This window comes from Eriocheir sinensis, chromosome 3 (assembly GCF_024679095.1).
Source record: "Eriocheir sinensis breed Jianghai 21 chromosome 3, ASM2467909v1, whole genome shotgun sequence".
Classification (NCBI taxonomy): Eukaryota; Metazoa; Arthropoda; class Malacostraca; order Decapoda; family Varunidae; genus Eriocheir; species Eriocheir sinensis.
In genome coordinates, this window is record NC_066511.1 from 22,886,980 (window position 1) to 22,900,368 (window position 13,389).

The following is a 13,389-nucleotide window of genomic DNA, read 5'->3' on the forward strand; positions in this document are numbered from 1 at the left end:
TATACATGCATACATACGTCATCATTTGCTTTTATAATAATATGAATAAACTTAGGTGGAACAGATCCCGACAAGCAGTCGACAAAGGACACGGTACCGTGTCGAAATTCATGTATGTATTCAGGATGGGAAGTCTCACAATCTTGGGATGTCTAATGACACCACACTGGAACATGGAGGTTGGCTAAGTCTAAAAGCATTGCGGAATACAAACTTTTCGTAAAGGTCATCATTTTTTGTGTTTAGGCGGCGGAACAGAAAAACAGCTGAAATAAACCAAGAAGATGAGAAGACCGTTTTAGGCTCTCCTGCCACCGGCACTACCTCACGCTTCTGCGGAAGTGGCGTGACTAAGGAAAAGCATCACACAGCCGTGACCAAGGACTCAAGGGGACGATGTACATAATTGATAGCATCCTGTGGCTGAACTACTGTGCGTGGGAGTCTGTGAATGTGGTAAGTCAATATGTCTAAAAGTCATCGTCGTATATTCATTTTTTCATAGCTATATTACGTAGAGTGAATACCAAATTTTTCAATGAAAAAAAAAAAAAAAACGGTGAGTTTCAGTATTGGTTTCAGTGTCACATTAATTTTGTTTGAATGCCTGACTACCTGATTTTTCAGCAAAGAGGCCCAATGGAACGTCAGCTGAGGATTGTCGCCCGTAAATGTGCTGCCAGTTGCCAGCCATTTTTGGAACCTGTAATGCTCCACCGCCCAGGTCCTCGCTCACTACCGTGGCGCCCTCCCAGCCCACGCCACAGGGTGACTCCCCCGTCGCTGAAAGGCTTCGACCAAAGCGAGGGCCTGGGAGAAGCGTTGCAGTCCTCGTCTCCACGGCTGTTGCATCCGATGCTCCTCCTTCCCTGGTGCAGACCGTCACATCCTTGATGACCATGTGTATATGGCTGAACATCTTGTCCTCGCCGCACACCGTCTGCTGGGTGGTGCTGCTCCCTGAGTACTCAGAGGCAACAACGCTGGTTACGTCATCCTCCAGCCCTGCCCCGAATCTGAGGTAGGTGATGTTGTGGTTGCCTTGTATGACAGTGGAGACGTCCACGTTTGACTGTACAGGGGCATTTTCCATGTCTTCCACCTTCCGTCGTTTGTAAATGTCTGTGGTTTTGTATATCTCGCCGCTGTTGAGGAGGCATTCTTCTATCTTCCCAATCTTGTTTTCAAATGGCTCCAGACAAAGTTGAATACCTTCTTCCTTTTCTCTTTCAGCATCTATGTTGTTCACATTTACCACGCTGCCGATCGTCAAGCTGCCGTCCTCCTCACTGGAATCATAGACCGCCAGGTCACTCGCTGAGCTTAGCGTACAGTTTGATTTCCTCTGCCAATACGTAGGTGTCTCCTCCTTGAGAGTGCCTAGTCGCCAGTCAGCGGGGTTCGTTGCGGTATACACCACAGGGGGTCCATCGAATAAAAGCTCATCATCTTCATCGAGCAAACCTATGTTCTCATTTGACTCTGTTTCATTGTCTTCTAGCTCCTGCAGAAGAGACTGAATGAAGCTTGAAGGCTGTTCCATGAGAAGACTCGCGCTTGCATCGTTACCGCGGCAAGGGTGAGGTTCTTCCCGGTGAGCATTCACATTGTTGTCGTAAGTCTCCTCACAAAAATGCCCAAAATTTAGCCCTGTTGTGTCACTGGGTCCTTCAAGATTACTGTGTTCCAGCGGATTGTCTACGTAAGAATGGTGTTCGTCCTCGCCGGCGCTGGTGTTGCGAGGCGAGGCGGCAGTCACGACAGTACACTCATCCCCTTCCTCCATCTCTCTTGGTTCTTGGCCTCGCTGAACTTCGGAGCAAAATTCACCTGAGTGGCAGCTTTCTACCGAGTTAAGGTTTTGTGTAGATGCCCTTGTCTCCATATCGACACATTCGGAAGGAATCGCATAGACCTGGGATGGGGCCACGTGCTGCGAACTAATGCTGGCGACAGATAGTCGTTTGACATTTCGTGATCCCGCTCCTGTCCCTGTGATCAGCATGTCCAGGTCTGTTTGGGCTGGACTGCTGACGCGGCCAGCATTTAGCTGGTCGGCCACAGCGTAAAATCCAACGCTGTTGCCCATTCCAGACGAGGGCCGACACTATTCAGCGGTTGATGCACCACTGACGGTTGCTCCTTGATTTTAATGCTTAAAACCATTCCAAATTAACCTTGAGTAGCTTTAAAAGTTTTTTCGAATACGAATTATTATTTGATACTTTTTTTTTTGTCAAACACTCAGACCTTGGGATCCGTAATTAGCGTTGACTAAAAATAATTCACTTAGAACGCGCGGAGTCCTCTGTCCTCATCGACATGAAAGACTCAACTAAAGTCATTGATAAGTTCGCACTTCGCGTAATTTGATTATATTTCACTTTGCAGCTGCGCGCCGGGGCACTGGTCCTCCAACGACGGCAAGTCGAAACACCCATTTTATGAGGAAAACACTGATGGAAGCCCCTGCGAATCACTCCTCACTCGACGCCTCTGACTCAGGTAACTGACGCCCTAGAGTCTGTATCGTCCCGGCCCACCACCACCCGGAGTCGAGGCCAACTGGAGGCGGAGCTGAGGTAGCAGAGAGAGATAGCAGGACTGGCAGCCTATGCGGTCGTCATTTGAGCTTTCTGAGGTCGCGTTTGTCCCCACGAAACCTGTCCGTCAAGACAGCCCATGGGAATGATCGAACAGTGGACTTTTACTTGTCACTGTAGTTGTGCGTCTTTGTCCCTCATCCAACGGAGTAAATAGAGTGAAAGATGCAACATCCGCAAAGGCTCGAGTATTTGCAATTATATAAAAAGGAAACAACAAAGAGCGATAGTGAAAATGCTAGATTCTTAGTGTTGAAAAAAAGTTAGATTATGTAATGTGCGGTGTACGTCGATAACGAAGGGGGGGGAGAGAGAGAGAGAGAGAGAGAGAGAGAGAGAGAGAGAGAGAGAGAGAGAGAGAGAGAGAGAGAATCTACAAGTGAAATGGGCAAGACTCCATGCAGTGTTTCGATAGATTATTCAGATTTTTCACCAATATATACTTGATAGCACTGTTGTAATAAAATCTTGTTTTGGTGATAATAATAATAATAATAATAATAATAATAATAATAATAATAATAATAATAATAATAATGACCGTAGTAACAGCAGTAAGAACAACATGGTAATGACGTTGTTGGTGGTGATGATGATGATGATGATGATGATAATACTAATACTAATAATAACTTACAAACAGTTAAAGTCTAGCGTCGAGGTTGTGGGTTTGCGAGGCGTCACCGGTACCACACGAACACAACTCCTCTGGCCCCGCACCGTTGACCTGAGGGTGGCGGTGGTGTGCGGGCGATCCGGAGTGGCTGTGGCGTGTCCTAGATAAATACTAACCGACAGCTCCTCACCCATTTTGTTATTTCGACCTCATCTTACGCCTACCTTCAAGAGATGCCAGACTGCTGTTCGGTTGTACGTGTGTTGTAGCAAGAAAATTCTCACCTTTAATCTCAACGCCGGAGTCTGTAAGCGGAGAGGAGTCATGCGGTGAGGAGTCCTGCAGCGAAGAGTCTTGCAGTGACGAGGCTTTCGTCATCGAGTCTTCGAGTGACGACAGCTCATTGCGCAAGGGAACTGGTTTTGGCTGATGTTTCAAATGCTGAGGTAAATGACCTTGAAACGCAGAATGGTGACGCGGAGTGCCTTGCGGAGTGCCTCGTGCCGTCTCTTCCCCAGCACTCCAGTACTCCTCTTCGTCCTGGTCGTGGCGGCACATGACCTGGGTGCTGTGATAGATGTCTGGATCGTGCGGGAGGCTGGTGGAGCGAATGAAGTGGTCGCTGCTGGTTTTGATAATGGCGTGGTCAACAAAGGGAAGGCTTGAGGCGCGCTCAGGCTCACAGTGGACTGGGGGCGTGATGGGTTGGTCAAAGGCAAACACTAAAGGCTCGGAGAAGTTTATGGAGCGACAGGCGGCACAGTCTGGCATGGGACACACGGCACTCGGGGATGCCAGCACGGACTCCTGGCTGGCCTCGGGGTCTGCGCGTGGGGCGGGGGGAAACCTCTCCGTGATGCGACGGCGAACCTCCGCCAACTCTGAGTCGACGCTGGTGGTGGAGTCTGAGTCACTGGTCACGGCGGTGGGGTGTTTTTTATGATTCTTCGCCTTATTGTTGTCTCCATTATCCTGCACTTGGTTGCCTCGCCTCTCGCTGAGACGTGACGCTGCTCCTTCTGAGGCACCCAAGTTTTCAGCCTCTTCTGAGAAACACAGATTCTCGACTTCCGCAGAGAAGGATTGCTCTTGTGCGTCGACAACACTAAGGATGGTGTCAAGTAATTCGCTGTAAAAATCTGTATCACCATTTGGACCGCCGCTTTGTTCCGGGGTTGGCGTGCAGCTGTCTCTGTCACAACCGGCGAAGCCGTCGTCTTTCATATTCTGTTTGCTGTTGTTGGCCGCTTCATCAAGGCTGCTGGAGGTTTCTGATGAGGCCAGTCCTGAGGTGCTTCCTGTGTCCTGACTACTGTTGATATAGCAAGACTCGGCGGGTTCTGCTGTCCTGGGTACCTGCTCTGGGGCTGACTGGCCCTTGTGATATGCTGCTTTGAAGGAATTTTCTTGTACTGCTTTGGTAGGCTGCTTGCCAAAGTTGGCTCCATGGGAGGCTTCAGGCAATGCACCAGAGCTTAGCAAGGTTACGTCAGAGGATGAGTAAGAAGATTTGTATGGGTGCTTCGCCCGCGGATGCTGTCGACGTACTAGACGCCCCGCTGTCCCGCCGGTGCTTTCACCTCCGGAGTAAAAGACATTTTTTTTCTGCGGAGACTGAGAGAGGGGGAGAGGAGAGGAGAGGTCGAGGGTTGAGCTGGTGGTGTTACTGGATATGCAAGGTGCACAACTCTGCAAAATCCGGTCAATGGTGCTGCTTCTGCTGGTATTGCTGATAGAGCTGTGACACCTACGTTCAAGGTCACTTAGTTCCTCCTTGCCCTCTCCTCTCTGTTTGGCGTCAGTGTCCGGAATGTCAGGACCTGTATCGTCCTCTGGGCCATTCTTGGGAGATCTCGGCTCCTTGTTCTGGACACCGTTGCCGCTTAGTGAATAAGACCTCCGCAGCTCTCCAGGCAACTCCGTGTCGAAGTACTGGAGCTTCTGAAGTCGCACTCCAGTAATATCTGACTTCTGCTTCTTGAGGATCCCAACTCTTACTGATCTTTGCTTCATATAGTTCGATTTTTGCTTCTCAATTCTGCTTTCGGATTCTGGTTGTTGCTTTCGCCTCAAGGAAGTCTTCTCAAAAGTGGCGCGTTTGGATGGAAAGAAGACATCGCTTATGGGAGAGGTGGAAGGCAAACTGGATGAGCCTGTGGATTCCGGAAAGTCATTCCCACTTATTGAACTCTCTGGTACTGGCTGGGTGATCCTCTTTGGAGATTCGAGGACAGCTCCTTCCTCCTGTGGCTCCCTCCCAGCGACTATGGGCATGTTTTCATATATGTGTATCACTTTTTGAAGCGGCTTTTTCTGGTCTCCTGTACTTGGTTTCTGTTGTTCCTCTTTCATCTGACTTTGCTGCGAGTTTTTCACCATCGCTGCCTCTGTTTTCTTTTGATACAGAAGAGCCTCGGGTATATTTTGGTATATAGGTGTTTCTGACGATGGATTCGAGGAAAGAGACGATTTTCCTGCCTTTCCTGACTGTGAAGAACTACTGATGTTTTTTTCTTGTACCTCCGGCGCTTGCTGATGTACTGTGGTGTCTCTTTGTGTCGACTCTGATGGTGGAGGAGCGGTGGGAAGCTTGCTGTCATTACCTGCTGTGTCTTGTGGTGCTTGATCGTCCTTGACACACGCTGATTCAAGAGCGAAGGGGTACTGGCCTGTTCCAGGATTGCCGTGACTGTTTCCATTGCCTCTAATAGGTTGGTTGTCCATTCTTTGCTTCCTGGAATCAAGGAAGTCATCGGCTGAGTGCTTCTTTTTCAAGACACCGACAATGCGACAAGAGGAAGAGGAGGATAAAGAGAAGACGTTGGGATATAGGGCGGCGGAGGGTAGGGCTGGAGGCTCATGAGAGAAAGGAATCTCAACGCAGGACAAACTAGACATCCGAATGTTTTCAGCGCTGTGACTCTTGGCCTTGAGTCTGCCGTACACCCCGCGGGCAAAGATTTCACTGACCGTCGACGCTTTGCTTGAAGCCTCACACTCCACGGCAGCAGCTGACGCCAATCTCTCAGGGGAAAACTCGCTCTCTGTCCGGCTTCTAAGTAAAGAAGGCGGTCGAGGAAGCTTCACAGGGTCTTGGTTAGAAGAGTCGCTGGTGTCAGGTTCTTGTTGATCGAGGGAGAAACTTCCTTCCGATATAGTCTTTGTGAGTCTTCGGTGACATTTTGGAAGTCTACGGGAAGCGGCAGTACCTCCACGCCCCGCTCTCTCGCCTGTCCCTCCATTTCCTCCTCCTCCTCCTCCTCCTCCTCCTCTTCCAGGGTTGAAAGTTTTATTCGTCTCCGTCACGTTTATAACATCATATATTTTCTCAATATCTTCTCCCGTAATGTGATCAGCCTTACTAGATTTTACTCCTTTTGCTACGGTCTTGTTGAATGCATCTTGAGACGGGAAAGGTGAGCCTTGCTGTTGCTGTTGTTGCGGCTCAATATCGTCGACGCAAGTCTCCAGGAAGGTCCTCTTCTCACTTTCCACTGCAGACGTTGCATGTATTTTCTTCTGGATCACGATACTTTGTGGGGAAAGCTCCGGTGTTATTTGTTCAGCATCCTTTTCTCTCTTGCCGCCAGAACCCACCAATGTCAGATGGAAAATCACAGAATCCCGACTTGCCTTTTTTGCCCCCTCCAGTTCTTCTGGGTTCTTTACCACTAGTTCAGTCCCGCTGGAGGCGTCTCTAGAGCCCTCACTCAAGTCATGATGGTGTTTCTCATCCTTTGTATTCGGTTTCCTATCATCCAGTCTGTGATCAAGATTTGGGTTGCTCCCTGGTGACCCTGTGAGGGAAGCGAGGCCTGACGAGGACTCTGGGGGAGGTGGGAGAGGGGGCAACGCTGGGGTGACCCGATGAACGGAACTCGTGGTGGATCGCGAGTTGGCAACCTCACCAACAAGATCGTCTTGCAAGGGTAACCCCCCATCACACTCTACTTCTTTCCTTCTCCCCACCCCTCTCCCGGCTTTTTCCTGCAATTCCTGGACAACAGCCATGAACGGGTTGACTCCAGTGACTCGAGGCACTGAAGGGGTTGTCTCTTTGCCCTTCTCCCTCTGAAGACTCGGGATGGAGGTAGAATCCGAAGTTACAATCACCTCATTACTATTTGTCAGCCTCTTCCTGTCTGATATCTCTTCTACACTCTTCGTGGCGTTGAGGACGGTATCGCTTTCACCTCCTTGCTTTTTTGCTCCGTGCGTAACACCAGCTTGTAGGATATCGAGCCCCACGCCCTTAGGGGAGGGTGAGTTGCCACTTAACACACTAGGCCTGTCTGTGGCTTTGTCGCTGTTTCTTTGCCCGTTCTCAGAAGTATTTTGGCTCTTAATGGTGTTGTAGGGCACAGCTTCAATCTTTTTAGGATTCTCCTGAAAGTTAGTAGCCGAGTAAACACCTTCTTCCCCCGTGAAGTTTTGGCTGCCTGATATACCAGCGAAGGCTTTTCTTTTATTGTTTTGTTCTTCACTTTCTTCAGTCTTCGGTGGCCTGTCCCGGGCTGAGGGAGTTGGCTGCTGTCTAGCGGTGTCTGTTGTCGCCTCCGTCTTCCCTCTGTTGCTGTCATTAACAGAGGTGATGAAGATATTATACTCGCTAGCATCGTCCACTTCAGTCGCCACCTCTATATGAGCTTTAGAGGCCTTACCTTTACCATTTGATCGTTCTGGTGTCATCTCTTCCTTTCTCTTTTTTATATTGCGGGTTTCATTCTCCTCCTCTGTCTCTTCTTCACTTGCAGATGATCTCACCACTGAACTGTCGTCAAAACTCTTCACTGATCTCAGCTTCCCTGCGTTTCTACTTCCTCGTGGTGATTTTTCCATCGGGTCACTGAAGGTGCGATCCCTCCTTCCAGGCTCAATATCGCAGGAGCTGCCTTTTGACATGTTACGTGAAGCAGCTCCCCTGTTCCGCCCGTCGCCGTGTGTCCTTAACTTTGTGTTGGTGCCTCTGAAGTGTTCTGTGATTAATGTTTCATTTCGCACTATCTCTCTGGGCTTATATTGCCGCGACTCGAAAAACTGTAAAATGTCTGAGTCCAGCTTTCCAGCGCCCGGTTTGGAGACCTCTGAGGGCTGAAGTTCAGGCCCCCGTTGTCGTTCCTTGTTTCGAGCTTGTCCGGCATTAGACTCCGCCTGGGGACTAGATTCACTACCAGGAAGTTTCTGGTCACTTTTGGTACTGCAGCTGTCGGTGGTAATCTCCGGGAGCTTCATAAAGTTAAAAATAAGTTCAGTGGGAGCGTCATTCCGCGTTGACGTTCTCCTCAAGGGGCTTAACAACTCTTCTTCCTTGCTCTTTCTTGGAGTTGGAGGCATACTTGTGTTGTCTTCCCTTTGAACATTGTCTCTTTGGGCACTGCTGGAAGGGGCTCTTGCCTCAAAGTGCTGTTGCAGATTACTTCCGCCCTGCATTGCTTCTGTGACATTCTTCCCATCGACTATTTCTACTTCAGGCGGTGACAGAGCTTCTACAAACCGAGGGCTCAGGGCAACCATTTTGGAGGCTCTGGCTCGAGGAGATATAGGTAAAGGGGAGACTCCAGACGGAGATCTTGGTGAGTTTTCAATAAATCTTGGTGATGAATTGAGGGACGAACTAAACGCTGGAGAGCCTGGCTGCGGGGAGCTCCTTGGGGAAGCTTGATTGTGTACGAGAGTCAAGTTCTCGACGATCTTGCGCAGCCTGGGCCTCGGATGCTGCGGTGACCGAGAGAGTTGTTCAATCCTTGGGGGCGGCTGTAAGGTGTTGCTGTCATCGTGCTCAACTAGTTTCGCTTTATTGCCTTCGCATTTTAATATCTCACCAACCTCAACAGCGTTCCCGTCCCTTCCTTCTGGTTGCACACTCTCATTTTTTGTATTTTTATCTTGCGAGTTCTCTTTGATTTGTGGCTTTGTCTGTTTGTGGCGCCCTTCCTCTTCTCCAGTGAGACGAGCAGTTTTACTTTCTTGGGGTTGGTTTTGCTTTCCCTTCTTCGTGGGGTTGCCGTGTGCAAAGTGCTCCCCATTGCCATTGCCTCGTCTGTTCTTCCTCCCAATAATCCTCGAAACACTCCTGGATCCAGATTTTTGCGCCTGGCTGGGATTCTGAGTACCTTTAGAGGTCTCGTTTTGTGGCTCTGGAGGGACTTCACTTTTGTCCTCGGCTTTGATTAACCTGGAACTGTCAAAGATGAGTGTGCGATCCTTCTGCTGGGCGTCCAAGCGTGTTAAATTTTGCTGACGTTTCTTGGCCTGAGACGAAGACATGTTGAATTTCCTGGAGACGACAAGCTCCTGCACGACTCGGGCCAGCTGCGGCGTTGCCCAAGGTCCCTCAAGAGCCTCTGCCTCTTTCCCATCGTCCTGTCTCATTGATGTCCTAGCCTCTGCCTTTTTTGCGCCCTGGCTGTGGTCGTTTAGCTTTAAAGAACTACCACTTTCCCCGATTTCTTTGCTCTCGTTGTCCGCGTTGTCAAAAACCTCAGAAGAGTTTGCGAGGCTCTGTTGCTCAGCGCCCGACACACGCCCGTCACGCCCGTTCTTAGGGGCGTGCGTTTTCTTAACTCCTTGCTTCTCCTGTTCTGGATCCTGTGTAGATGATAAGTTCGTGGCAGAGGCCTCACTACCCGCACTGTGAGGGGGGTTACATGGCGGCGGAGGCTCCAAACTTGGTCCTGCTCCAGTTTTGTGTTTCACTTCTACAACTCTGGGTGGCAACTTTCCCGGCACTTTTAGTAAACCTTCACCCTGCACTGCGCCACCAGCATCTATGTTGCCATTATTGTCAACTGCGTCACTCGTTAACTGAACAGAATTTTCTATCGTCTTGCCGTGCGTCGCGTCGGGGTTGTGGAAGTGGGAGGAGCTGGAGCGAGACTGGAGGGTGGTGGTGGCGGCGGCGGTGGCGACGCTGGACGGGGCGCTGCCACACACCCTCACACGACCCGCGGCAGCCAAACACTGTTGCGTCCTTCCTCCTGTTGCCTCCGCCTCAGTCCCCGGCGAGTTTTTAGTAAGCGTATCACCTGAATCAAGTTGCCGCAGCTCACTCCCCTCGACCATAGATGGGTCAACAGAAGGCAGCGGGAGGGGCGGAGGGGATGATTTGAGTGATATTAATTCTTTTTTTGCCACTTCGACTCCCTCGAATGTTTCTCCTTGCTCATTTTGAAACTTATTCTCATTGTTTGTCGTACTAGAAGAAAAGGAGGAGGAGGAGCAACGAGCTTCTCCCGGGTTTTCTTGTGTTGAACTATTTTCGGATTTTCTGTTTTTCTCTCCTCTCTCCTCTCTCCGCAGCGATACCGAGGATCCTTGGAGAGCCTTCGACATCGGCTGAGCTTCATGGTGGTCACCTGGGGAAAACACGAACGACGCTGGATCCTGAACAGCCTCTGAGGGCGAGCTCGAGTCGACAGAGTTTTTCTTTGTTTTCGGGGAACTTTGAGGCAAACTGGGACTCGTCGCTTCGGGAATAGGCGACAACGACTTAAGACTGTCCTCATCCTTTTGTCCTTCAGATATGCCCAATGATGCCGACTGTGGCGTCTTCTTTTCCGCCGCTCTCTCCTTGTACCTCCTCGCTATGTAGATTCTGGCGGCCTTGGGCTTCATGCTGCGCAGGTCCCTCAAGCACTTGTTGCGTCTGTTACGTGTCTCTTGAACTTCTTTCATTATCTGTTTGGCGACGTCTGAAAACTGCGGTGCTCCATTCATCCCAGCGTCTCTAGGTCTGGCTTCAGGGTCCCCTTTGGTGGCCTTCGGGTTTCGGACGCTGCTCAAGGACGCTTCTTCGCCGTCAGCGCCTCCGTGTTCACTCTTACGAGCTGTGTGTTGTTGTTGTTGCTTCCCTTCCACCTCAGTTGTTTTGTTTTCTACCTCAGTTCCTCGCCCCTCCCTCAGGTTCCCTTTTTTATCGCCAGACCCTTGACGAGCTTTACCTTCTTCCGCCTCCAAGTTAGTTATATTTTCATTTGTCTCTTTACTTTTATTTTCTTCGTCACTCCTTGCTTCAACATTCTGGGTCGCTAAGTCTCTCTCGCTCTCACTTTCCATCTCTTTCTTGCTTCCTCCTCTTGTTCTTCTTCTTCTACGTCTTCTTTTTCCTCCCCCTCCTCCAACTTCCCCTTCTTCTCCTCCTCCTCCTCCTCCTCCCCCGCCTCCAGCTCCTCCACCCACCCCATTCTCACTGTTATCTTCCTTCTCTTCGTTTTCACTCTGAGTTTCTTTCTTGACTTCATTGGATCCTGTTGCCACATCCTCTTCTTCCTCCTCTTTCTTCTCCTCCTCCTCTTCTTCCTCCCCCGCACGTGCCTTGTCATCATCCATTTTCCCTCCTGCTTCTTCACTTGGCGTAATCTGCTTTCTCTTCCCTCGCCGTTTGTCACACCTGCTTGCCTCCTCCTCTGGCTTACCTGGCGAGTCCTCGGGTCGAGCTGTTACGTCTTCGCTTCCATTAATTCTCATGTTTGCTTGTCCTTCTTTTGTCCCTTGCGCTCTCTCGATCTCTCCTGTTTTCGGTGCTGGTTCCTTTTCTTCTTCGTCTGTGTTTCTTTCTCTTGTATTTGTATTCTGCTTCTTCTTTGCTTGCGCTCCTCTCTTTTCTCCTCGCGTGTACGATGATATCCACTTTTTAATCGCCCCCCCAGCGGCTTCCATTGTTCGTCGTTCCATATTCTTGCCGCTCTCCAGTTTAATTGCGGTCTCTCTCTCACCGTTATCACTGCATCGTTTATTTACGTTTTCCTGTGTGTCTACTTGCTGTTGTTGTTCTTCTTCAGGAGTTTCATGCGGCACATTACCGTCAGTATTTCCTTCTTGGAGGCCATATGTACCGTTCGTTATAGTCTCATCGTTATTTCCAGTCTCTTTTGTTTTCCCTTCCGTAGCATCATCACTCAAGGCTTTAGTTAATGTCTTACTCTCTAATCCGTCTTCCCTCTTTTTGTTTCCTGCGTCGTCAGTCTGCGCCACGCCCACCTCGTCATCATCATTGCAATTTGTTCCATCATCAGCTGCTTCCTTTCTTCTGTTCTCGCTTTGTTCGCTGCCGTTTATCCTTTCGCCTACTGTTCCGTGTGTCGCAGCTGCTCCCATGAAGGCCGCGGTTGTCTCGTTGTGCTTCTTGCGTGTTGCCTCGGCTTCTGTTGCGTTGTCTGCCTCGATGAGATTATCCTCCTCGCTCCTTTTTGCGGGCTTTCCTTCCACGCCGCCGCCTGTCCCGCCGCTTTCACTGGGCGGTTGTGGTGCGTCTCCGTTCAAAACAATGTCTCCGTCTGATTCTTTTACTTCAGTTGCTTCCTCCCTTCCTTTTGTTTGGGTCTTGTCAGAGCCTTCATCAGTGGACGCGTCTGCCCCCGCTACTGTTCTGAGCGATCCTTCTGCAGGTATTTCAGGTCCGGCTTCAAGTTGACCGCAAGCTTTTTCGTTCTCGTTCCCTGGCGGTTCTGTTCCCTCGCATGAGAAGTGAGCCGAGTTTCTTTCGTCTGGATTATTGCTTTTTTCCTTCTCGTCTATCGGATCTTGTTGCTGGTCTTCCCCTCCGTCATTTTGTTTATTTCTCATCTTTCCCTTGCTCCTCTCACCTGTGCCAGCGGTGGTGTGTTTTGCTTTGTTTCCTTCCCTCTCTTCGTCCTCGCTCTCAATGTCTTTTTCTTCCTCCTCAGCTGTTTTGTCGTCATTTGAGTTTCCTCGAGTTGCGTTCATCCTGCTTGCCTCGCGGTCTGTTCCCCCTCCTACGTCTCCCTTTCCGTTTCCTTCCCCTCCACAAGAACCGATACCTTCGACGGATTCTGCCTTCTCATCAAACTTCCTCGCCTCCTGCCCGGCACGCAAATTACCATCTCCCTTACGCTCTGTTCCCGCCACGCCATCATCATCTGTTCCGTCAGCCTTGCGCTCTCTTTTATCTCCATCTATGTCCACAACTGCTTCCTTGTCCTTGGTGTGTCCAGCGGAACTTGGTCCAGCTTCGTCTGTTACATTTCCTTCTGAATTGTCTTGCGTAGTGATCTCTCCTTCAGCTGCACCTCCTGTCGTTTTCTCTGCTCCTGAGTCTGAATTCGGTGAGCTGTGGCCAATGTTCCCTGTTGCATCATTCTCCTTCTGCGTCTCAGCCTTCTCGTCGATCTCCTTCGCTGAATCATTTGCAGACTTGTCTTTATCTTCAAC

At 50.1% G+C, this 13,389-nt stretch overlaps 1 protein-coding gene across 20 annotated transcripts in view; it reads right to left on the minus strand.

The window, feature by feature from the left end:
• Positions 1 to 13,389, minus strand: part of LOC127006798 (kazrin-like) — a 140,583-nt gene that overhangs the window by 32,379 nt on the left and 94,815 nt on the right. For 4 of the 20 annotated variants that reach the window (XM_050877168.1, XM_050877164.1, XM_050877140.1 and 1 more), the window contains exon 1: positions 3,504 to 11,345. The exons of 9 other annotated variants lie outside the window; for them this stretch is intronic. In XM_050877168.1, the coding sequence (XP_050733125.1) occupies positions 3,504 to 11,274 (7,771 nt within the window). In that variant the 5' untranslated portion in view covers positions 11,275 to 11,345. Of the gene's footprint in view, positions 1 to 3,503; positions 11,350 to 13,389 lie in introns of those variants that run through there. 7 more of the 20 variants (XM_050877190.1, XM_050877182.1, XM_050877204.1 and 4 more) reach the window with 5 other exon arrangements.